This window comes from Tenebrio molitor, chromosome 2 (genome assembly GCF_963966145.1).
Source record: "Tenebrio molitor chromosome 2, icTenMoli1.1, whole genome shotgun sequence".
Taxonomy (NCBI): domain Eukaryota; kingdom Metazoa; phylum Arthropoda; class Insecta; order Coleoptera; family Tenebrionidae; genus Tenebrio; species Tenebrio molitor.
In genome coordinates, this window is record NC_091047.1 from 25991627 (window position 1) to 26019018 (window position 27392).

At 34.0% G+C, this 27392-nt stretch overlaps 2 protein-coding genes and 1 long non-coding RNA gene across 3 annotated transcripts in view; 2 read left to right on the forward strand and 1 right to left on the reverse strand.

The window, feature by feature from the left end:
• The window catches only part of LOC138122789 (neural cell adhesion molecule 2-like), a 233298-nt gene that overhangs the window by 188714 nt on the left and 17192 nt on the right, over nucleotides 1–27392 (reverse strand). The window lies entirely within an intron of this gene.
• On the forward strand, nucleotides 13184–14371 carry LOC138124181 (uncharacterized). The gene is made up of 3 exons (XR_011157043.1): nucleotides 13184–13419; nucleotides 13474–13832; nucleotides 13893–14371. It is a non-coding gene; the product is annotated as an uncharacterized lncRNA (long non-coding RNA).
• Nucleotides 24257–26958, forward strand: LOC138124442 (uncharacterized). The gene is made up of 5 exons (XM_069039487.1): nucleotides 24257–25152; nucleotides 25223–25507; nucleotides 25560–25767; nucleotides 25822–26180; nucleotides 26241–26958. Exons 1-5 carry the CDS (start codon nucleotides 25039–25041, stop codon nucleotides 26727–26729), a joined length of 1455 nt encoding a protein of 484 aa, XP_068895588.1. The 5' UTR covers nucleotides 24257–25038; the 3' UTR covers nucleotides 26730–26958.

A 27392-nucleotide genomic window follows, 5' to 3' on the forward strand; every position in this document is an offset into this window, starting at 1 on the left:
AAGTCAGGTGGGATCGATGTTAATGGGTAGAAGATGGAGTGCGTCCCATCATTTAAATTAATTACCTGTTATTAGGATATACTCCGTTATAACAGTTTGGCATAGTTGTTTCTTGTAACAACCACATAAAGTGAGTCGTGCTGGAATTACAATAATAACTTTGGTAATTACAAGAGAACTTAAATTAACGTAACTTGCGCTAGTTCGGCTCTTAACCGCGGGCGCTAAGTGTCTTCCAATAGCAATAATTGTTCAGAATTATTGTTCTTACTACAGCAGATTGTCTGCGAAATCTTTTTAAGTTTGTAATAAATAATAATAACTGTGTATACAAAATGAAAAATGTTTGCAGCCAAATGTATATTAAATAAAGAAGAAAGAAGAAATAAGACACATAAATTTAAAAAAGAAGAATTTGCCTCAATGTATTTAAGAATACAGTGTATCAATACTGACATTTTAATAACGGAAATGGGGGTTTCAGATGAAGCAAAAAATGTTATTCCTCTGAAGTTTTTACGTAAAATCCAAAATAATTTTTTTTTCGTCTTGTAAACTCAATCCGGGGACATACTGTATATAAGAATAAAATTATCATTCTAAAAAATAAAATATACTTTTTTTGCACCACCATGAAATAGTTACTTACAGTACGATAGAGAAAGGCAAAGCTTCGTTCACGCGAATTGCGTGTGAAAGACAGTGAGCGAAAGTGAAGTGAACGAAAGTGAATCCTTCACTCACTGATAACTATGGATACAGACTCACTTTCTAGGGAGGTATGGAACAAAAATAGTTTTTTTAATTACTGTCATGTGTCTATAGTGGGCCTTCTTTTCACAAGTGAAATAAACTAGGTACTTTATTTTACAGTTTGGAAATTTATTTTACACTTTAGTACACTTACATTAACCAAATTGTGCTTAATTTGCTACAAAGGTAAAGAAAACACAAAATGAATTTCTGGGAAATATCTGTCAGTGCTTCATTATTATTTTCGTTAACGTATTCATTCATTTTATGGAAATAATTGTAAATATACACACTCCAACATAGTGAAAGCTTTCATTTCTAGCTGGTTACGTATCTTATCCAATGGCAGTCTGCTCGGCATTCTGAAATTGTGTTATTTTTTGCAATAATTTTATTTTACGAAGACAACGGTGTCGCAAGGAATTATATGTAGTATTATAGTTCAACTTGTGCACTTGTGCACTTTTTACGTGTGGCATTATAGTACTCGCTATTCTCGTGTGCGCAAACCTCCCGCTTATATAAAAAAACTAGTACTTTAATATACATTTCTGGCATAAATGATGAATTTATTATTATTCTCACTTTGTTATCACTTTGCTTGTAATATAAGCAACAAATAACTGAACATTGTTAAATCTCACACAAAAATGTGCGATTTAATTTTCACAGCAGAGGAAGCGACACGAGGTAAGTTTATCGGAACAAATCCCTTCTCTCTAAAACCCGTTCGAGCTGCAGATGTCGAAAACACAAGCCCGACGCATCAGTTATTTATATTGCCACAGAATTTGCCATTCCACCTGAATGCACGTTATTAACGTAAACTAACAGCTCTCGCCTAAAAGGTTTCAAATTGGATTGTGGTGATTGGGGACCGCGTCTCAAATTGGAGAACCGCCATTCCAGATATAAAGACTAAATTGCAAATGTGTCTGTGGCCCTGCGTTATACGACCTGGCGTTTACCTCCTCCGGATTTTTTAATCGACCACGTCTGAAACTTCTGCTTTCATTAACTCCACGTTCTGTGCATTATTTCTGCTTGATGCAGGCAGCACATGGGAAAAGGCATGTGTTTCGAATAATACCGTGGGTTTGCTGCGGTGTTTGCTGCTTTGTAGTTAACCGACCATCGACCTATGTTTGCAGGAAATTAGCTCCTGTGGTCTTTTAATTATTTAAGTTGAAACCGCTCGAGCTGTTTTAAAACAAATACTCACCTACACGGTGCCCGTTGTCGGCTCTTTGTAATGAAATAAGACCGGTCTCCACACCGCAGCAGAGTTGACATTTTTTGTGTATCAGATTTGTAATAAAATGAATAAAAGTTATTACTTTCCTGAAGCTACAAAACATTATTTTCTTCCATAATCACTTTAGTCATTTTTAAATAAAGAAGTGTAATGCTGTCTGATATGAAAAGATTTTTGTCCAGTTAGTTCTTCCATTAGATTTTCTCGAAAATTAAGAATTATAGAATATGGAAGGTGGAGGTAGATTGAAGAAATTAAGAATTCAAAAATTGGGCAAAAAATTAGTGCAGCGTTACAATAGCTAACATTTTATTTAAAAAAAATATTTTGGCTGAAATTATCAATTCAATGGTCGTAAAAGTATATTTTTTGCTGGTAGGCGGTTGCGCGCGCCATTTACGAAATCTTGCAATGAAATGCGACCTCCCTATTGGTTAGTGGAATAGAGTAACCATTGCAGGATTTCGTAAATGGCGCGCGCAACCGCCAACCAGGAAAAAATGTATATGCCGTTCACGATTATTTTAAACACGCAGGAGGCCGCGATATTTTTTTGTTAGATTGGCGTCAGGTCCTGTCATATGACGTTTCGTTTTTAAATATTCGCATTGTTGTCAATTCCGTCATTAATTTAGTTAATAAGAATTTACCCAGAACTGCCCTACAAATATGTATGTTTCATTTCAATTACAATTTTACGATTATTGTTCCTAATGCGTTCAATTATTTAAAAAATGTAACAACTTGGGAGCAGTGTTCGGTTGAATTATAACCTAAAATAGATTTATTAAGACAAATCACAATACTGCCAACTAAAATGTCAGATTTTCATAGATAGTCCGAATTTGAAATAATCGTGAATGGTTTATACTATAGTTAATAAAATGCAGTGCCTTCAAATAAATTCGAAATTAGAGTAGGCTGTGATTTATATATTTTGACTATTAACGGTTGGTAATAGACGTTGAAACATGTGTATTGTGCTGTCCAAGCTCACTGCTGTGCCTTTAAAAATTCCATGTTACCAACTTCATAATAAAATCAGAGCCAACTCTAATTCCGAATTTATTTGAAGGCACGGTAGTAATAGTTTATAAATAAAATTGCCCCAGATTTATTTGAACATGACTGTACTTATCTTACAAATATGTAATTAGGCTTTTAATAAGTCATTCAAGGGAAATGTGTTTGATTTTTTAACAAGATAAATGAATAAAACAATAGGCAACAATTACAGATGACGGCAACTTATTCATCAAAACACGTCTCACTTTTCCATTAATTCCTCCACACGACCCAGTCCACCAATCACACTGCACTGCTATGTTAATAAACTGCTTTGAAAACAATTTCAGTGGAATAAAATAAACTGAAAATTGCCGAGACCCCGGATCCAATGCGCCCCAGCTTTGCTTCATCAGATAGGAGAAAGCACAGTCCCGATTACAAATTACGCGCTTTAATTAGATTCGGCCAGTGGCACGTTTGTTGCAATTCATTATTAACATCCCCCGTACACGCTGTATCACCATCTCCGTCCCATCGGCCCTCCGAAGCACCACCGACAAAGACGCCATCAGCAACCCGACCGGGCACCGAACGCGATACATCCGCGATTGACAGTCAGTAACGAATCTGGGCTTAATTGCCGACAAATTCGCCGTTTAGTTAGTTATGCATTATCCTGTCATTTCGGAGTGATTTGACAATAAATTGTATAGTTGATGCGATTAGCCAGGAAATTACACGGCGAAGAGGTGGATGGCAGTCGCGGTGTAATTGGAGGCCGCGGAGATGCCGTTGAATCCTCTTTGGGCAATTAGCCGAATTTAGATATTGGGTGTCGTTAGTAAACCCCGTTTATGTGTCATTTCGTTATTGCATAAACAGGGAAGGGGTTCATTATCATGTAATGGATGGGCTTGGATAGCACCTGCTACTCAACAACTTCGTCTTAAGTGTGACCAGCAGTATCGACCGGATTATGGCGGGTTTCGGATTCTAATTGAATTCCGAAATTAATCACACGAGAAAAACCTAATGGAACAACCCTTTGAGAGCCGCACCGAATGGAATCTGTTTGCTGCTAAAGAGCTTTGATAACATTCCTCTTTATGAATTTGTTAGAATTAAGGCCATACAAGCATGTGCACCGCTTTAATATCGCCATTAATTGACGAAATTAAACGATGATATTGTATTCAAATTTTAATTTTACGCTACGTTATATGTACATAAAATACATACTAGACTACGTCCACTGATAGAATGCATTTTTTTAAATATCCTTAGATAACAAAATCCCCAAACCATAACATTAAAATATTAAGAAAGTATCATAGATTGTGTTGGTAATATCTTGAAGCATTCGCGCCACTCATTCTCATTGGTTGTTATAAAACCCACGCGAAAAATAAATTATATGACGTTTCAAATTTCAAATTGTCAGTGCTGTCAAGTGATTTAAGCATTTAAATTTGCGATTTTTCATCTTTAGAGCTTCGTTTTGCGTTCCTCTGGTTTTAAAAGTTATTAGTTTTGATCGTGTTGCTGTTTTGATCTCCTCCGTTGCGATTTTTGTTGATTTCTTTGAATTTGTGAAGTGAGTGCCTGCCTCAAGAATCTAGCATAATGAACACTTTTAGTGACATTACAAACATCGAAAATGATACAGAGGTAATTTTTGTTCATGCATTAAATATTAAATAATCTCTTGTTTGTTTTAGCCATTTCCGAAAAAGCTGGATATTTTGATTTCTGTAGCCAGCTTTTTTCGGATATTCGAAAATGTATTGTGCGATGCATTTTTAAATCCATCGGGCACATTATCACTCTTGAAATACCCTGTATTAATAAAACCTAATATATTACCCCTGCTATACTGAAGTTTTCTTTCGTCTTTCCTAAATGCAAACATACAGAATAATAATAAAACATCACGTGTAAACCTGTTCTTTCATTTTTTTAAATTTCGCGCCGGATCTATTTCTTATAGCGTAGAGTGAACACTTTTAGTAACATTTATGTCAAGCAATCTATCAGTGGACAGAGTTTAACTAGATGGCACAGCAGAAATTGTGAATTAACTGCATTTGTTTGAATCACAAAAATAGTATATTATATCATTAAGAGAAGCAGTGAATCTTTTTGTGCTAAGCCCAGAGATTGAAGACCGAGACGAAGTCGAGCAACTGGGCGACACTCCGACAAAATATATTTTTTAATTTCAATTAATTTTCCGATACGCCGAACGTAATATTTTCTCTTTATTTGAAATCCAATTTCTGTTTGTTTTCAACTCCATTTGCTTACATTTTTAATAAGTGAATAAGAAAATATCCATCCTCTCGCCATTGATAGCCTCCCTGTGTGCAGGGTTCTAAATCTTTCTTCCCGCCTCATAAATTATGAACACTCCATCAGAGGCACTTTTTATGAATTCCGCATAAAACAAATATGGGCCTGCAGTAACGTTTCCTTACCGATATGTAGTACGTGTACTTGTATACCTACACGTTATGTTATGATAACCTTCCAAAAAGAGGTAGCAGGATCTGTCGGGTGGATTTACTTCATTACGAATTATAAATATGCAGCTCACATGAAACCAAGCTTTTTACTCGTAAATAATGTAGTTGACGATCGGGGTTAGAATGGAATATATGAAAGTAAAACCGTAGAAAGAGTAATTCACTTTTGGTCATATGGTTATGATCTAAGCTTACCTTACTAAGACTCTCCCGTATGAATAAGTTAGTGTTTTATTCGCGAAAGCTATCTAATTATGAAGGCTCGGGGTTTTATAGATATGGGAGGGTTCATAGGTCGTAGACCTGCAACATTATGGAAAATGGGATGTCACTCAACAGAAATATTTTCAAGTATGTCTTTCTCTGCACAAAAATAAGAAGGTATCAAAAATTAGTACAATTTTGTGAAGAACATAATGTTTATTTGTAACTCTAAAAATTTTTTTTATTACAATACTGTCACCCTTGATTTATTTAATTGTTGTGTTGTACCTTCTGCTGATACAGTAAGGTGAGTGAATGAGCTTTCCTGCGGGGAAAGTCCGGTCGAAATCCGTTCAGGATTAGCTAAACATTTCTTTCGTGACTTATTTGGCTTATAAGACATTTTTATAATAAATATCTATAAGGAAATATAACTCCAGGGGAGACATTCATGATAATTGATAAATATCGAAAAGGAAAACATTTACATACATACGTTCATTCATTTATTTTTTATACGACCGCTAAAATGGTCCCAAAGTGCATCTTTTTCGCTCGAGTTTGAGTTTCTGGCCGAGGCTTGAAAACAGGCGAGGACAAAAGGCCTTTTCGGCAGAACTTACAAATTTATTTTATATCTACCCTTTTCCAATAGATAAATTTATTTATATATTAATATACATTAACAATTTTTATCTAATCCCATTAATTTTGAGTGGGATAAGAACTTCTCACTCACTCAATGAGGTAATGAGTTTCATTACAGCACTCAGTGAGAAAAGTAAATTCTTATCCCACTGAGTGCGGTAATGAAACTCATTTATTTCACTGGCGAAAATCAATAGATAAGATTTATTTTTTTAATTTGGGTCGGTCTTAGATAAAATTTTGTTCATAACACGTGGGCTAAAGCATATTACAGGAAACTCGTGTGATTACAGATGAATCTTCACACTCGAGTCCTGTAATATTGCTTTTATCCCACTAATTATGTAAATAACTATTATAGTGTTTTTTATCAGCTTCTCAACAAAGCTAGAAATTTACAAAGTACCTATTTGAAAAACAGTTACTTATTCACATAATTTATGGTGACAGGACAATTATCGGTTTTGTCGGTTTCGTTGTTAATTTACTAAACAGATAAATAATAAAATGAATAATAAAAAAAATAATTCTGGTGAAATACTTGGCAATGCTTCATTATCACTTGCACCATCGTATTTTCCGGGAATAATTTAAAATAATTCTAAATGCTCAAATTTCTTCCAGGACACACTTTTCAACTCTAACACCCGTATGTGTAAAAAACTCACAATATTTTGTAATTTATGAACGACACATTTTATTTTTTAAAAGATAAGGAATGAGCAATTTATTTCTTTAAACTGGATACGTCTCTATTCCCAAACGAAGTTATAAATATTTAAATTCGGGTACTTTCAAGTAACTAACAAGGTAAACCAAGAACTCTAAATGGAATAGTTTCCAATTCACGGAAATCAGAACCGCATGTCCCCACTTATTCTACATTAATGATGTAAGTTATTTCATCTTGTTTATCTCTCCTTTCTTTAAAAGTTTCGAGAAAGTTTTAAAAAATCTAAGAGATACACAGATGTCACAATCGATTTTTATATTAGACATCGATCAAATACTGGGTGAATGCAGAAAAGAACACCAAATGATTAGTAAATATATTTAACTGCCACTTTCACCTTAATTTGCATGAACTGAAGAGAAATATTTTTTCCACCGTAACAGAAATTCTTGAGTCCCAAGGAGCATTTATAGATTTGCACAGAAACATTCCTTGCTATATTAATTTATATTGACAAATAGTTAGCAATTTCCAATTTCAGTTGCTTTTATGAACTGAACATTTCTCGGAAAAAACGTTATCAACCGAAAATGAACTAGATATTTTCCCCAATTTTTGTTGAGGAAGGAAATAGCCAAAGGAGAAAAAATGTAGCTAAAAGAAGTACAAAAATACACACGGATAACCGGTAATTTCATAAAAAGATAAAAAGTCTGTTATTAGCAATTACTCGTAGGTTCTAACTAAGTCATTTAACAACGACTTAAACTGTTTTGAACTTGTCTATTTTTCACAAACAAGGATTTGGTAATACATATCTTAAAGTAATCAAGGCAGATATGTCTTTGGCCTTCCAAGATTGGAAAATATTACTTCTCCAACCGATCATCATTGTCTTCTTAGAACAATCCTGGCAACACATTAATTACGACAAAAGTTGCCATTATCCGTCTAGACTTGAAATAATTGTAGTGAATAATTTGGAGATCGTGATAGAAACAAACATTTAAAGTCGTTTCAAGATATTAAAAAAAAACTCCTATCGTGCCCTTTTCTCCTTTTAGCGCTGTTTTTGAAGTTTGCACATTGTATTTTTTTTCTAAGACTCCTCGTCGCCAAACTACTCCAAACCAAAGTAATTCCGATGACTGAAACGCTCTTATTGAAAAATGAAATGGGAAAAATCGCACAGAAATCCGCTTCTAAGAATAAGAAATAAATTGCAAATCTGGACGCGTGTTTTTCGTTTTGCAGCGTTGAGCGCGATATTTTATTCATCGACTAAAATGCACTTTGAAATTTTTGTGAGCGACTTACAATAAACAACCTGGGTATTTCTGGGCAGGAATTTTTCTCGCGTCATTTACCCGGGAAAAGTATCACGAGGTACCCAGAGAGCTTTGATGTCCGCAATGAAACACCTCCGCCTTAAGGGCCTCGTCTTGTATGCATGGGAACACTAACCCAATCAAATTTAAATTTAATACTTAATAAAAAAACTACACCCACCCCGGAGTAATCCGGGCTGATATACTCCCCGGATCGGGCCGGCGTCGCGCATATGACATCAATGTGGTTATTGGACAGTAAAATTTTGAATTTATGACGTTGTCAGCAATGGTGGTATACGTGTTTTATAAGGGGTGTTTCCGCTTTCTAATCTCGGATAATGCAGTCGACGCCAACCGAGATCAGATTAAACCCCATCGTAAATATCAACATGGAGATAGTTCAGGTGATGCATGGATTTTGCTTGCTCATGAGCTGAAATTAAGAGTTGTGACGTCGTAAATCGAGAATTGATTCGGAGCAACCGACCGGAGGTAATGGGCGATTCTTTTCGTTCAATAATCCAGCCAAATATCACCCGATGCGAACATTTTCTCGCACGGGCCAATTTGTATGCATGAAATTAGGTTAAGATGAAAGAATTTCGCGAGATGTGAATGAAAACTACTCAAATGGATATTTTTGCAGTGGAATCATGATTTGGAATTGTAGATCTGTGAATTGGTGCAAATCACGCAAAGTTAAAGGAGAGGGCCCACCATATTTCAATGAAATACAATTTGGGTTTGATATTTTTTATCTAGGAGTAAACGCTGAATGGAGTTTATAAATAGGATGGAGTAGAGCAGAAAATCCATTTTTTGTGGGTATGTTGTAATATTTAAGTGAATTCTGCAAATCCGGTCGGGACTGCTAACAATGACTGACAGACACAATTTTTTCAAGTAACAAAAAATAGGTTATTTGTGTTGTAAAATTTGATAGTTCCGAGCTTTTACCTGTTTCCGAAATCACAATAAAATGTTGAGTATCAGTTTCAAATACAGGGTAACTTTTAATGATTGAGACTAATTTAGTGGATTGACACTCTAGAATTGGTACGCCTAGTCATTTGTCAAAGAGTTATCTGTTGATTTGCTTTCTAGGTTAAGAGGCTGATTTTAAGTTGACCTGCGACGGTCGCAACTTGTATTGTCATGGTAACGGCTCAGAATTGCAAGTTTGAGAAAGATGACGCACATTGGTAATAATTAGGGCCCGGATTTTAGGCAAAATGGACTATTTTTATTTTTTAAGGCACATGTATGAAACTTGTCTATAAATGATTTCTGGCTTAATTAGAGTAATTAGAGCCATATTTGATTCTGCCTATTCGGCCTAAAATGCCCTTTAAATACCTATTGTAACCCTTCGTCCTTCCTTTACTTCTCCTCGATGGTTTTTTTTTTTCCTCATTTGGTGTATTGTTGGTTGCCGCACTCCCTCGGGGCCGTACCTTTGGAAGGTTTTCAAAGATGAAATTAAAACGATTGCGCACACTTCACTTAAATTTTATTTAACAAATAATCGAGTGTGGTGGAGTTTGGTCCCAACAAATGATAGAAATAAATAAAAGAACTTAATAACAGAATTTGGTGGAAATTTGACCCAATGAGATTTGATTCGCGCCCCTCGAATTGAGATCTGACTCATGAATAAATGACTAAGCTGGGCAAATAAAGGAGTTGATGGCACGAACAGCATTATATGAGTTTGAGATGCGAACTATGTGATCCGATTTAGATTTGAATTATTTCCCCAATTAAACTGAGCCCGACGCGATGCCCTGGAATCTCATAGATCACCCCGGTCTACTCCGGTGGTCGAAAATAAAAGGGAAAAAGGTTCTAACAGGGCCAAAGGGTACCTCTCTTCACGTGTCAGCTGGCCTAGTTTGGTCACTGTCCCGTTTACGGGTGACATGGCGGTTTGTGCACTTATGCCGGACCACAGCTAATTGAGTGCGACGGACACTGGCGGTAGCTTCCCGAACTCGAGAATCCCAGACATAAATAATAAATGGAAATGTTTTATAATAATTGCATAATGGTTCCCCTTGACAAGAGCACGTTTCCCCAATTGGTAAAGGCCAGAAGATCACATACTTCGCTATAAGGAATTTAATTCAAGATTCTAAAGAGTCACGTGGTCATCAAAGCTCAAAGAAAATAATATAATCTTTACTTTAGAACGATAAAGAACTAAATGCTGTTTGGCTAATTAAATCGCGGCTACAAATAATGTACAAAAATTAGAGAAATAATTTACCTTGTGAATGTAAAGAACGTGGTCACAAAATGGCTGCTGGAAGCACTGAACGTACCTCCGGCTACTTTGGAGATCAAACCCCGAATGAATCAAAAAAAGCCTTGTTTCCCGTCCCGCAATCGGTTTTGTCATTTCTGGCGCACCCCACTTTCACAACCCCTACTTGACCAAAGTGACCAATCAGCTCGGTTCTACTTTACGCCGATCGCGACGCCTTTTCGAAATCTCTAGAACTTTTGAAATTACAGTTTCCGTTTTTCCACTATTATTTTAAATGTTTAAATTTAGACTTTTGTTAGGACCAGACCGAATGTACAAATTTGTTCTTGAATTAGAAGCCTGAAAAAGAACACTAAATTTCTGACTCTATACAATAATAAACCTCAACATCAAGAAACAAACACAATCTAAAAAAATGGAACAAACAGAATTAACAGGAACACTGAATTACCGACTCTATACAATAATAAAAATCAGCACCAAGAATCAAACATAATTAAAATGAAATAAACATAATTAAAATGAGACAAACAGAATTAAAATGAAACAAACATAATTAAAATTAATCAAACATAATTAAAATGAAACAAACAGAATTAAAATGAAACAAACAGAATTACAATGAAACAAATTAACCTTATTTTGAAACCTAAATTGGGCTTGAAACGCTGTTACGTAATTGTCATGTCATGCAACTAAATTCCCTTGATCTGCTACTTCTAAAAATTGTTCTACATTGGTTTGATTCCCCAAAACCGTTCTAATTAATAATTACTTTGTAAATTTCATTCTCTCTCTCTCACTCACACGTCTGATTTCTACGACTACCTGGCTTTACCGTTACCCGGTCCTCTGTGTTTTCTACCGACTCCCTTTCTACTTTGCTTTGTTACTTTTCTAACTAAAAGTGCAAACGATTCTAGTTCTTTTCTACGATAAAGCGCTCTGTTTTTTAATTTGCAATTCTCGCCCTTTAATTACAAATATGCCACAAATCTGAGAATGCTAAAAAAGTAAATTAACCTAATGAACATTAATTTTGTTGTTCGCTCAATTTGAAACCTGCTAACATCAAATTCATTAATTCAATTATCCCCTGATTTTAACTGGACCACCCAAATTGTCGAACATGTAATTACAATAAATTTATTGCAACGCTTCCTTTCCCCTGAACACTTGTTCCCCTTGGGCTATGTTTTTGCCCCGGACGCGTACCTGCATTTTCAAAGAAAGGTTGGCAGGTTTCACTTGAGGAGTGTGGTGCCACTCTTGTGAACAAAGCAACAATAAAATTTACAACTGACCAGCATTTCCGTCGCAAATGAACGGTATTTAAAATATTTCGTTGAAATTATTTTAAAACTAAAATTCTTAATTTATCGAACCTATTCGGACCGTTACACTATTTTACCTTTTAACTGCCTGAACATGCCTAAAATGACCAAAAATCAATTTCATTTTTGCGGTTTTTTCCCAATTTTCGAATTCTGGGAAGTTTACGGTATTGAAAATGTAAAAGTGGTACCTCAATAAAATTTACAATGCTTTATGATTTTAAAATTTAAGGAGATGTAATTACTGAAATGTACAAAGTGCAGTACAATACAGGAATTACTTTTTCGCTTTTACGGTTGGGACCATGATGTCAGCGGTAAATACTCCGACAATACCTAAGTACCACAAACCATTAGACTGGACTGGCATAAATTACAGAGTTTATCTGTTTGCCTCTGTTCGAAGGGGTGCAGGTATACGCGGTCTAATGTTTTCTGATACTTAGGTATTGTTAGAAGCTTTAACGTTTATAAAATGGTCCTTGCCATAAAAACGAAAATTAAAATCCCGAAGTGAAACAATAAGAGAAACCTTAAGGGTGTCATTTTCTAAAAATTTAAGAAATATAAAATTAACCATCTCCTCTGAAATTTGGTGGGAGACGTAAATATAAGCATTACAAATTTGTCATTTCTCGTTTACTTTATCTCCGTGCAGTGGTCGTGTTTCTTGTGAACCTGTTTAAAGTGAACATAATGCCGAAACAAAAAATTAGTTTACGCGAAAAAATATTACAGTGGACAAGCAAGAAAGATTTATATGAAATAAAATCAACCCGAGAAATGTTTTGTAAAGCTTGTGGTAAACTGGTAAGTTAAGCATAATTAAAAATATGTCATTTTATATTTTTTACTTATTTGAAAATTTTATTTTTTGTAGTTTATATGCGAAAAAAAATGTCACTTGCAACAGCATGAGCAAACGGCCATCCATAAAGAGAACATTATGACACCGCTTCGGCAAACGTTGCTGACACAGAACTTGGAGGAATCGGCAAATAGTACATTCAATATGGAACTTTGTAACGTCTTTTTAGCTGCCAATATACCATGGCACAAACTACAAAATCCTGCGTTTCAGAATTTTCTGACAAAATATTGTGGTAGAAAAATTCCGGATGAGTCTACTTTACGGAAAAATTATTTACCAAAATGCTACAAAGAGATATGAACATACTATCTTTTAATATTTAATTTAAAATTATTTTCACTTTTAGACTATTGACCGCATTCGGAATGAGCTGGATCCTTTTAACATATGGGTTTCAGTTGACGAAACAACAGATGCACTTGGGCGATATGTGGCGAATTGTCTGGTTGGGAAACTTTCAGAAGATGAACCTGGAAAATCTTATCTTTTGGCGTCTAAACAATTAGAAAGAACAAATCATGAGACAATAGCTAGATTCGTAAATCAATCTTTAGGTAAGGGTTTTTCACTTTTTTAAATTTATTTTGATTTAAAATTTCTATGCGTAGAAATCTTGTGGAGTACCAGAGTTGTTGCTGAAAAGTTTCTTTTGTTTGTAACGGATGGAGCACCATATATGATAAAATCTGGTAGACACCTTAAGGTGTTTTATCCAAAAATTGTGCATGTCACATGCTTAGCGCATGCTTTAAATCTAGTGGCTGAAAAAATTCGCTATCAATATGAAGATGTGGATAATTTAATTTCGAACGTGAAAAAAATTTTCGTTAAGGCACCTTTGAGAGTTGAAATGTACAAAGAAAAACTAAAAGAAATGCCACTGCCTCCACAGCCAATTTTAACACGATGGGGAACATGGCTTCAGGCTGCTATGTTTTACAGCGAACACTTTGATTCCATTAAAGAAGTAAGTATATAAAAGATAAGCAAATTAATTGATTGTTAAACTGTTTTTAACTACTCACAGGTTGTCATGTCCTTTGATGGAAGTTCTGCTGTTGCTATTCAAAAAGCACAGTCTATAATGAAGAAACCCGGAATAAAAAACCAATTAATTTATGTTCGCAGTAATTTTAAAATAATCTGCGAAAGTATTACTCAATTGGAAAAAAATGGGTTACCTTTAACCGATTCAATCAAAATTGTTGAAAACGTATTTACCTCCCTAAAAAAATCTCCAGGCCCTGTAGCAGCAGTAGCATTAAAAAAACTTGAAGATGTTACTGAAAAAAATCCTGGATACAAATTTCTTCTAGAATTGGCAAGAATTTTTAGAGGTGAAGATGTGCCGGAACATGACACCAAAATGGAAGAAATTTATTACAAATTTGCGCCCATTACCTCTTGCGAGGTAGAAAGAAGTTTTTCAAAATATAAGTCCATTTTGGTGGATAACCGACAATGTTTTAAAGTAGAAAATTTAGAGCAATATCTTGTATGCAATGTAAATAACTAACAAACTTGTAGTATTGTATATTAATTAATAAAAAATAATTAGTAAATATCTTGTTGTGTGTACCTACTTAAAACTTTAAAAACACATTTTTTAATTTAATTAACCACAACTTTAAGGACCTAGTATGGCTTATTTTCAGTTTTTAAGGGACTATTTGCAGTAGTTTAAGGGACTATTTTAGGCACCTATTTCCGACTTTTTAATTGCCTAAAATCCGGGCCCTAGTAATAATTAATGTGTAGGACAAAGATAGCTACACATTTACGCTGCACCACCTATTTACTACCATGACTTGAAATCGGGCCCTAAGATTCTAGATGTGCAATGATTTATTTTGACTTTTGAACTGTTATATTTGAATTTGACAGTCAAATGTACCAAGATAAAATCTTAAATGTGTTGCCAACTTTACAAAAACAATTTCAATCATTACAAGTCACCCGGTATTCAAAGTTATTGTGATACTTTCAAGGAAACGTCCATAATAGTAGATTATGTTATTAGGATTAAAAGTGGTACTTTTTTTGACGGGCAATTTGTTTGCATAGCATAGCCAGGCTACTGCAATAATTACAAGTCACAAAAACTCAGTTTTAATTCGAATTAAACATACTATTTTTTCTCCAACCAAGTAAAGGAACCATTTCATGAGAAGGACGAAACCCATAGCTCCATTAAAAATTTTAAAGCGAACGTTTTATTGAAATATTCATGTAACCAAAGAGACAATTTTGGCTTTTGTTTTGTTTACATATTTAGTTGTTTTTTTAATTAAACGAAGGGTTAAAATTTTTTTAAACAGTTAAAAATGAACTTCATTATTACATTATTTAAAAAAGACGTAATTGAACAACACTGTTTCCAGTTATTCTTTTTTTTTTGTAGCAAGCCTTAAGCGTTGCGGCTGGTTTATAACGGATGTAAGTGTTAACTTACCGTATCCGCAAAACTTCAGGTGTAGAATTTTTTCATATACATTCATAATGCGGGCTATAGGATGTTAACTCATGCCGACGTCGGTAAAGTTCAGCAAGATTTACAGATTAGAACTTACATCTCATTCCTAACCAATCACGTACCACTAAGCGCACGTTAAGTTGGTGGTAAAAAAGTTCCCAACTGAGAAACTAATTTGGTAATACAAACGTACCAAAAGTATTTTTCTTTTTTTGTTATTATTGTTTTACGACTTTGCTACTGCACCGATAAATTGTTAAAAATAGTGCAGAAACAAACAATTCATAATTTTTCCGCCCATTTTAAGGTATAGATAAAAATGATGAAGAATTCTTTAACATCCTCGAAATTGTCTGCCTCGACCGCAAGCGACCTCGGCGACAATTTTTCTCTCAGCACGTTAAAGAATAATTTCGCGGCCTCGATATACAAATAACTATAAAAACATTTAAATTTATTAAGTGTTTTAAGAATTTCTGTAAATCCAATACATTAGAGTTGGGATAATTTATTTTTTATTTTTCTAGATTCACATAACCCTCCACTGAAACCTTTAATTCTATTGGTACTTATTTATTCATGAGACAAAGAAAAATGAGGGTTTGCCGTAGGCTCGATTTTTGAAATTTAAAAATTAATAGTCAGGTCCGAGAACAATCAAATCGGCTTAAATCAGGTGTTAAAAGCTACTTTAGAAGAATATAAATGTTAAATAAACTTTTAATATTATCCAGTAAAGCTTAAAATATCGCTAAAGGGGTTGCGAAAACATTAGCATTGCTCGTGAGAAAAACCAGCTGGGTTAACATTGGCTTTTATTCCTCTCCATTCGCACGAGCCGGTTCTCTCTCTTTTAAAATTGAATTCGCAAAAAGCGCACAGATAGCTTCATCGGTAGTGTATAAAAAATATCATTAATCCATAATCCCTCAAAAAGCGCGCTTTAAGCAATACCATTTTTTATTGACCTATGAAATTTATTGAATAACTGAAAAAACCTGTTTGACGTCGCGATGCGGTTTTAATTAAAATAGAGCTTTGCCAGCCTTTGTTACTTTTATCTTCTAAGTGAATAATGATTACGTTTTCGATAAAATATTTTACACCAAGATGGAAGTTCTGAAATTTCCTGTCTGTGCTTTCCACAAACAGAAAGTAATGTTTGTCGACTTTAATTAATCTCGTATTCTTTCGTCTTGAGGAGATTCAATTAATTATGGTTAAGCAAATATTTATTATCATAATCAACTCACATCACTAATATTTTGTTTCGAGATGACTTTAATTAATTTCCGGAACGGGGTTTTTCAAGCTCGAATTCTTCCCCGTTCATATAATTTGTTTATTTAAACATCTTAAACACGAAGTAATATAAAAGTTAGCAAATATTTGTACAAACGATTTATTTTTTTTTAATAAACTTCTTTTAATTTTTGATGTAGACATTTAATAAATAAACACAGTACTCGGTATTTTTCACGAAAAAAAAAATTGTATTTTTCTTCATTGTTTGACTACTTGGAAAACAATATTTTTCTAACGAATATCAGTTATTTATAAACTTGTATATTCGTCTACTACCCATTTATGTATTTATCTCAGGGCGACACTTTTTCTACATAGTTCGTTCAGTTTCATTTGCTGTCTCTTGACATTTGCACGTTTAAAAAAAAATATTTATGATTTCCAGTGCCATGGACTAGCCTACGAATATTTTATATTCCAATATTCCATTTATACACAATTTGTCACTACCATAAAGTCTTTCAATATCCTAACGGACGAAAATATTCCTGAATCTGAATCTTCTAAAATTCTGAATCTTGAAAAGATGTTTCGAATGTGCCAAAAGGAACTTCGATAACAAGAAAAATATGTATTGCATATAAAGACATTATAACGCTTCACGAGTTTGGGGTTTCTCATTTTTTTGTAGGAGAATGTTTTGTGCAGAGAAAAACAAAACTTCATCAAAAAGAATAAGCAATTGTTTCTATGCTGTGGTGTTTGTACATATTTGTAGTTTAATTCAGGTTCTACGAGAGGCCGTTGGAAGGATTAAATGAAATATTTTAAGTAATTTTTCACCATAAGTACCATAAAATACATCATAATCTTTAAATATCTAGATACGTAAAATACGTCAATAAAAATTTCAATTCAGTGCATTCCTTCACTCAAATAAAACTCCAGGATTCTTTAGGTCAAGATATAAACAAAACTAAACGTTTCACTTGTTTATTGTCTTTTATTGTGAAAGCGAAGTGTTAAAGTTTTAATTCCGTTTTCTCCTTCTGTTAAAAAATATGTGTCAGTTGTGAGCGCTTCTGAAAATCTCTTTCGGCAAAATTCCATTTTTCAAACAATACGTAGGGTAAAAGCGACTGCGTATACGGCATGTAGCGCCCCAGAATCATCCCCAGCTTGCGGCATTGTGGAACTAACCGGAAATAGAGTGAAATTCTGCCGCATATGAACTCAGAACTGCGCTTTCTTCAGAACGCGACGTGAGCTCGATGAAAAGACCGTCAGAATTACAACTCACGCTCGGTATTTGGCCTCCGACACAACAAAAGACTTTAAGAGAAGCGAAAGCTCCAACTTAATGAAGTGGTAACGAGTTTTCACTTAAAATTGGTTCGTGATATGGTTTAGTGTATGCAGGACGAAACTACTTGCAACTAGAGACGCTATTTTCAATTCCGACAAGCAAAACTGCAAACTCACGCCACATATATTGCTTTTAGAAAATTCGTTAGCAAAACTCACCTATTTCCATGTAATTATACACAATTAAAACTAGTCGGGAATCCACATTATGTTTTACAATTCATGAAACGTTGAATGCTCCCTTCGCTTTGTATACGACGGGGTTTTTTACTAATCATTTTTTGCCCGAAGGGTTGGTTTGTGCAGAAAGGGTGAAGTCATATCGTGAAAACGGATTTAATCACTGTGAGGTTAGAGGACTAGAGAAAGACGTAAAGGGAAGATGAGACATGTGTTGTACATTCCAAGGCAACAATAGGGTTATTTCTTTTGCCGCATCTATAACGTGAAATGAAATACCAACACAAGAATTCCGGGCTCGGGAACCGAGTGTGTAGTTAAAAGAATGTCCAGAATTTATGCAAAATCTTGAATGAGGACAGGAGCAGCGTCTTTTTGTTGAAAAATCGAGATTTGTTTCAGTCGGATTGTTCATAATTTTCAGGAGGAATCTCGAAGCGCATACCTGGTGTCCTAATGAAAGCAAAATACATTCTACGATAAATAAGTGCTAATTAACGTCACTGTAATACCATCAACTGAAATCATCTATAAATGTGATAATGGAAGCGTATTTACATCTCCACTAAAAACCAATAAAATTAGAGTATACATTTACTACATTAGTTTTATTGCACAAGATCTAGATGCAATTTTCGTTATAAAGAATATTATTGTTAAAATAGTTACTCGTATATCGTGTTCATTTTATTCGACACAGTTATAATTATGTATATATTTGTCCTCAAAGTTGGCGTTGAAGAGTCGATTGTGAACGCACCACTCGTCAGTCTGCAGAGTAAAAACACAAACAACGCAAAAAGTGAGGTTAGATTTAGTTTATCCCTGATCTGCTACTCGTGTGGTGCGTTCACAATCTACTCTTTAACGCCTACTTTGAGGATAGGTAAATTTAAATGAACACCCGATATACATATTGTTAAATCAAATTCTATGAAAGTTTGTTGTGTTGACGGATGATACAGAATCTACTAAAATAAATCAAAACGACAGAAGAAATTGTTTATTTCCAAGATCTTTGTAACGGAATAGAGAACTAATAAAAAAAGCCTTAAAAACGTCTAAATCGCTGTTTTTATTAAAATCATACCATTTGTAAGTAAGATTCCGGCTATAAACCGCCGATAAATTCCAATCAGATAAGTGGTCCTGGGCAGTTTTATTTGTTTTCTTTTATTATCTTGACATTTCAGCCCTAAAGGGTTCATTCGGTGCTCGTTGGTGTAAGAAATTTATATCGACCACCAGGGAGATAAAGTCACAATTAATAGTTTGAAGCGTCAAACTTGCAGCCCCGTCAAGTGAAACTTCTTAAAGCAAACTTCGTCGTCGAATAAAATAATCTTATGCAAAAGTCAACAAACACTTTAACAGTTTAAATATTTCTAAATATTAAATTTATGCTAAAAATTTGCAATTTTATCGTTTGTTTTGCATGCAAATTTGCAGGCGACAACTTGATGAATAACGCCGAGACAGTTTGAGGGATTATATTTCAAGTTCAACACTTTATAAAATCTCTTAAAGATTTTTGCTCGAGAATGAAATTCAATTTTCGGGATTGACAGTATCTCCACCTGGCAAATCAGCTAAATCTGCGAGGAAGCGAATTTTTTCGCCCAACCAAACGTAAACATTTTTCCCGACGTAATACACGGCGCGCATTTATTTACCCCCAGCTAAGGAACTCGTAAAAAAGAATAACGCGGCCGGTGTCGGCTTTGTTTTCTCATGAAGTTTTTGGAAGTCGGCCTAAGAGTTTTGCCATTAAAACTAGAATAAATATAAATCAGGGGAGGTGGGGCGGTACGCCTCCTTACTTCGGTATGAAATCGCGCCAAAACTTTTGCATTATGAGGTTATGTGGGTTTTTTTGTTGTTTATCTTTGCCTGCTGTTGAAGTTTGCAGTCTTAATAGCTTGGAAACTGTGGAAACTTCAATTATTGAGACAATTCCAAAGCGCAGCTAGAGGTAAATCTTCGTTTAATCTCCACTTTCGTGTCGTCCGGAAATATCGAACGCCAAACGATTTGACTTTAAAATTGCCACGTAATTTACAATTTCAAAGTTGTTGGGCGAGCGATAATTATTAATTCTTCCGTGCATTGCAAAATGGTGGCCAATTTCACGACAGTTGGACTGTTTGGAGACGACGGAGACACACGTGTATCTCACAGTCGAAAGATAAATGCGAAGGGAGAATGAGAAATTCGTGGCGTGACCTGCACGTGACGTTTCAATCACTTCAATTTATCCTGAATTTTAAAATTGCTATCTTTAGTAGGGATACAGAAAAAATTGAAGATTGTACTCTGTATAGTTGTTTAACAACAGTCTGTTAAATTTTACTGATCAAGCATTTTGATGAGAATAAATGATCTGCAACATCTGACAGTTATAAAATACTATGTTAAAAAGGGAGTAATAACAGAAATTAAAATCAACTACTTTGTTTGTCGCTACTTGTTCGAAATCTAAGGTGCAATTCAAAATCCACAATATGTATTACATATTTTGAAAATATTTATCATTACTGTTTAAACGTGTGTGTTACTACGTACCAAAAAGAAAGATATTCTCTTCCCAAAAAGGAAGAAAACGGTTCCATCCCATAGAAAGGTCACGGTGACAGTCTTTTAGGATTTCAAAGGAATCACAACTATTGATTATGTCAAGAATTCAGATCTTGACGGAAGTGTATTTGGAAATTTTGGGGATAAACTTGACAGAAAAAGTTGCGAAAAGAGACCATGAGTGACGAAGAAATCACGAACCAGATCAGTAGATCACACTTCGGTAGAGATTGCGATGAAACTTCATCAACTGAATTAAAAAGTTTTGCCACATGTGCTTCGAACATTTTCTTTTTGAGAGAATTGAGAGCATTTTTGACAACTAATTGTCAACTGTTTTTCCTTCATTTTTTTTTAGCCTGACTTTTCAAAACCTAAAAGTTTTAACAAATTAGAACATCACAGGGAATAGAATATAATTTAGAAGCAAGTAAGAAGTCGCCATGTGTTGTCACATCATTGCTGACCAAAAGAAGTTGTAAAATGTATCAGTATATCACATATACAGGGTCTCTCAGAACTGGCGGACCAAAATAATACGGTGAAATTATCATCTTCGGGGAATAATTGGAAAAATATTTTTTTAAATCCATCCTCATTGGATTTTAAAATAAGAACGTTTTTAATTGACCAATCGCGTGTAGATATAAAATTGATTTTTTTAAACATTTTTCCTATTATTCCCAGAAGATGATGAGTTCACCGTATTATTTTGGTCCGCCAGTTCTGATAGACCCTGTAGTTGCCTAACTTTGATGTAAAAACATGTTTGAGTAATATCAATATAATGAACATTATATTAACATAACTTTAGAGGAAAATGTATTTTACTAGTTTATTTCTACGAGGCGGAAGAGTGATGTACTGATGTTGCAAATTCAGAAATAGAAAAAAAATCTCTCTTGCATATTTAAAACTCTGTACTGTAATAGGAATATGAAACTTGAGCCAATATTCGGCAGGAAACTAGTCTAGTTCGTGTTCATCGCTCAACCTCTCAACCCTTTAGTTGTACAATTTGCAGACAATTTTCTTAACCATTTATGTTAGCTCCGCCACTATAATTATGGATCATGTTAGATCTTGAATGTTAAGTCTTCTTTGAAGAAATTTTTGTTTCTAATTGATGTACAGAAGCATATCATATACTGACAAGCTAACTACATTTAATGTAATATCAATCATGAAGAGAAATCTGGGTCAGATCTCTGCAACATTCTTTACAAAATCTTACCTATTGTAAGTACAAACTTAACAAAAGAAACTTTATTACTGAAATCTGATTGGTAACTTGTCAATAATAATATTTTTATTTTTCAGGGAGGCGATCACGACTTCCAGTTCACTGCTTAATATAATTGAAAGATGAGGAGAAATTGTAAAAAATTGGCGACAACAAATCTAAATTTTAAATAATAAGTAAATCTAGATTAGTTTTCAATAGGTTCTTCGCGATCCTCCTTCTAGAATATTTAGATAATGGAATATTTAATTAGTATCAAAGGAATACAATAAAAATGGTGAAAATGACATTTCGATAGTTCTCTTTGAATTACGTTGATTCCTTGGCATCCACTTAGTTGACTCATATAGATTAGTAAGACTAGATACCACAGCGGTAATGTAAAACAGAAGAATCTATCATTTTAGTTTGGTCTGTTTTTAAGGCTAACGACATATCTCAAATTGTTCGTTTAAATTTCTCCTCAAAGTTGGAGTTGAAGAGTCGATTGTGAATGCACCAGGGATTACAGCTGTTTAAATCTAACCTCACTTTTTGCGTTGTTTGTGTTTTTACTCTGCAGTAAAGTTTTTATTTCATTACACAATGTCAAATATGCTTTGAAAATATAACTTGCTCTAAACAACTATTAACAACTTTGATAATAAATTTAATTTGTCATTTGGTATTTACAGCTTCAGAAAACAGAAGTTTTTTAAACTTTGTTAATCAAAGAATTCTACAAATTAATTTTTTACTTACTTAGATCACATCAAATGAAATTCTTCATTAATTTAGATTAAGTGACAAGCCTGGAAATTGTATCGTCACTAAGGTAAAAAAAATTGGAACTTAGTGCTACATGTTTTAAATGATAATGTGTAGTGAAAGCTTTGCCAAAAAATTGCCTACACCATCTATTCTGGTGCACCTGATTCAGGTGACGCAGATCATATCTCTAACGAAGTGTCTAGGACGGTTTCCCCGTTCAAAAAAGATAGAACGTCTTCAATTTCCGCTATTATTTATGGATTCCGCCGAAATGTCGTCTCGGGTTGTCGTGCATGTATGAGCTTAATCGCGGTAGCACGCCAAGCAATTTCCACGTGTCTATTTGGTTGTATTATGAAATCGCGTAGCGTGTAATGGTCTGGTAGAGATGATACCCAACCTATTTCAACAAACACGTACAGACGATCGTCGGTACCAAGTAAGTGTTTATGGGTCTCCAGGGGAGAGAAATACACGCTCTTATATCAAATAGATATGCTATTATCTTTATCCGTATTATGCTCTAGTGGAAGGCTTGCTAAAAACTCGGTTTCGTTTCTCATGAGCTACACTAGTTTTAAGTGTATGTCGGAGATATTTAGTTTAACCAGTCCAGTTTAACAAGTTTGTGTTTAGGAGAGGCCTTTAAGTATCAGGTGTCTGACGGACGACATTTAACTAAACTGCCACAAATTTAACAGAACTTCCACTACAATTGCAATAACATTTTAGTGATGATAATAATATCAGTGTAATTTTTACAAAAGCATAATTGTTTATTTAATAATTCGTTTATTAAGTATATAAAAGATGTTCTCTTAAAGCAATTCGTTTACATGTTTTCTTAAATTCTTTGTGGTGAGGCACTTGCTGCAAGTTGGTAAATAACTCTATAATTTTATTTCTTGAGAAAATTTGTTTTTATTTTTGAGTAAGTTTGATCAACAAGTAATCAATAGGAGTCTCCCAAGTAGTTAAGTAATTTCCAGTACTTTAAGAGACTGATAAACTTTTGATATTTTATGCATAGAGAAAATTGTTTAGTGAGTGTTTGCACTGTTAACTGTGAGTCAGTTGTCTTTAAACCATTTATAAATATTTCGTTACATATTAAGAACATTAGTAGCAAGCTGTATTAGTGAGTTGTGACAGTGAGGATTGTATTGTGCGTTCATTTAAATTTATTCTCAAACTTGGTCTTGGAGAGTCGTTTGAGGTCGTCAACGCCAACTTTGAGGATACATTTAAATGAACGTACGATACATGTCGTTTACGAGGAGAATTTTTTTGTAGTTGATAAAGGTACATTGTGTACCTTCATTAAAAATAAAGTTAGCCGAAGAACGCATTATGTTTGACTAATAAAGTAATCGATTAATTCTGATTTACTACCTATCATAAACTGTCTTCTCTCATTTAGATACGATGCGATTAATTTGATGCTATTACTGTCAAATGAATATTGTTTGAGTTCAAAGAACAATATATATCGTGCATGACGTAATCCGAAGATTTAGTTTAAATAAAGACAACAAATACAAGTAACTTTTTGATTTCAAAGCTGATAAATAGGGCCCGGATTTTAGGCAAAATGGACTATTTTTATTTTTTAAGGCACATGTATGAAACTTGTCTATAAATGATTTCTGGCTTAATTAGAGTAATTAGAGCCATATTTGATTCTGCCTATTCGGCCTAAAATGCCCTTTAAATACCTATTTTACCTTTTAACTGCCTGAACATGCCTAAAATGACCAAAAATCAATTTCATTTTTGCGGTTTTTTCCCAATTTTCGAATTCTGGGAAGTTTACGGTATTGAAAATGTAAAAGTGGTACCTCAATAAAATTTACAATGCTTTATGATTTTAAAATTTAAGGAGATGTAATTACTGAAATGTACAAAGTGCAGTACAATACAGGAATTACTTTTTCGCTTTTACGGTTGGGACCATGATGTCAGCGGTAAATACTCCGACAATACCTAAGTACCACAAACCATTAGACTGGACTGGCATAAATTACAGAGTTTATCTGTTTGCCTCTGTTCGAAGGGGTGCAGGTATACGCGGTCTAATGTTTTCTGATACTTAGGTATTGTTAGAAGCTTTAACGTTTATAAAATGGTCCTTGCCATAAAAACGAAAATTAAAATCCCGAAATGAAACAATAAGAGGAACCTTAAGGGTGTCATTTTCTAAAAATTTAAGAAATATAAAATTAACCATCTCCTCTGAAATTTGGTGGGAGACGTAAATATAAGCATTACAAATTTGTCATTTCTCGTTTACTTTATCTCCGTGCAGTGGTCGTGTTTCTTGTGAACCTGTTTAAAGTGAACATAATGCCGAAACAAAAAATTAGTTTACGCGAAAAAATATTACAGTGGACAAGCAAGAAAGATTTATATGAAATAAAATCAACCCGAGAAATGTTTTGTAAAGCTTGTGGTAAACTGGTAAGTTAAGCATAATTAAAAATATGTCATTTTATATTTTTTACTTATTTGAAAATTTTATTTTTTGTAGTTTATATGCGAAAAAAAATGTCACTTGCAACAGCATGAGCAAACGGCCATCCATAAAGAGAACATTATGACACCGCTTCGGCAAACGTTGCTGACACAGAACTTGGAGGAATCGGCAAATAGTACATTCAATATGGAACTTTGTAACGTCTTTTTAGCTGCCAATATACCATGGCACAAACTACAAAATCCTGCGTTTCAGAATTTTCTGACAAAATATTGTGGTAGAAAAATTCCGGATGAGTCTACTTTACGGAAAAATTATTTACCAAAATGCTACAAAGATGTATGAACATACTATCTTTTAATATTTAATTTAAAATTATTTTCACTTTTAGACTATTGACCGCATTCGGAATGAGCTGGATCCTTTTAACATATGGGTTTCAGTTGACGAAACAACAGATGCACTTGGGCGATATGTGGCGAATTGTCTGGTTGGGAAACTTTCAGAAGATGAACCTGGAAAATCTTATCTTTTGGCGTCTAAACAATTAGAAAGAACAAATCATGAGACAATAGCTAGATTCGTAAATCAATCTTTAGGTAAGGGTTTTTCACTTTTTTAAATTTATTTTGATTTAAAATTTCTATGCGTAGAAATCTTGTGGAGTACCAGAGTTGTTGCTGAAAAGTTTCTTTTGTTTGTAACGGATGGAGCACCATATATGATAAAATCTGGTAGACACCTTAAGGTGTTTTATCCAAAAATTGTGCATGTCACATGCTTAGCGCATGCTTTAAATCTAGTGGCTGAAAAAATTCGCTATCAATATGAAGATGTGGATAATTTAATTTCGAACGTGAAAAAAATTTTCGTTAAGGCACCTTTGAGAGTTGAAATGTACAAAGAAAAACTAAAAGAAATGCCACTGCCTCCACAGCCAATTTTAACACGATGGGGAACATGGCTTCAGGCTGCTATGTTTTACAGCGAACACTTTGATTCCATTAAAGAAGTAAGTATATAAAAGATAAGCAAATTAATTGATTGTTAAACTGTTTTTAACTACTCACAGGTTGTCATGTCCTTTGATGGAAGTTCTGCTGTTGCTATTCAAAAAGCACAGTCTATAATGAAGAAACCCGGAATAAAAAACCAATTAATTTATGTTCGCAGTAATTTTAAAATAATCTGCGAAAGTATTACTCAATTGGAAAAAAATGGGTTACCTTTAACCGATTCAATCAAAATTGTTGAAAACGTATTTACCTCCCTAAAAAAATCTCCAGGCCCTGTAGCAGCAGTAGCATTAAAAAAACTTGAAGATGTTACTGAAAAAAATCCTGGATACAAATTTCTTCTAGAATTGGCAAGAATTTTTAGAGGTGAAGATGTGCCGGAACATGACACCAAAATGGAAGAAATTTATTACAAATTTGCGCCCATTACCTCTTGCGAGGTAGAAAGAAGTTTTTCAAAATATAAGTCCATTTTGGTGGATAACCGACAATGTTTTAAAGTAGAAAATTTAGAGCAATATCTTGTATGCAATGTAAATACGTAACAATGTAAATAACTAACAAACTTGTAGTATTGTATATTAATTAATAAAAAATAATTAGTAAATATCTTGTTGTGTGTACCTACTTAAAACTTTAAAAACACATTTTTTAATTTAATTAACCACAACTTTAAGGACCTAGTATGGCTTATTTTCAGTTTTTAAGGGACTATTTGCAGTAGTTTAAGGGACTATTTTAGGCACCTATTTCCGACTTTTTAATTGCCTAAAATCCGGGCCCTACTGATAAATTAATTGGCCAGTCACAGTTCCTATTTCATTTTATTTAGACGTAATTTTAGTAATTCATTTCAAACATGAAATTTATTATCAAATGATTATTAACCTCCAGTTGCGCAGTCGTAGAAAAAAAGTGCACGACAGAAGCGAATATATTCTCTCATCAAATATAAACCCGTCCCATCGACGATGTGACTAATGGAACCGGAGCAGCAAATTCAACTCTTTCTACGGATTCCCTGAATCTACAGCTCGATTTCACTCGTAGATATTGTCGATCATAGGCACTTGTTATATTATTAGTATTCATCGCTACAACCGTAAGACATTGCAAAAATTATTAAAATTTTCTAAATAATCATTGATGTTTCAAAATTCAATAATTTCTCCAATATTTCGGAAAAAGCAGGCATGAATGTCGTTACA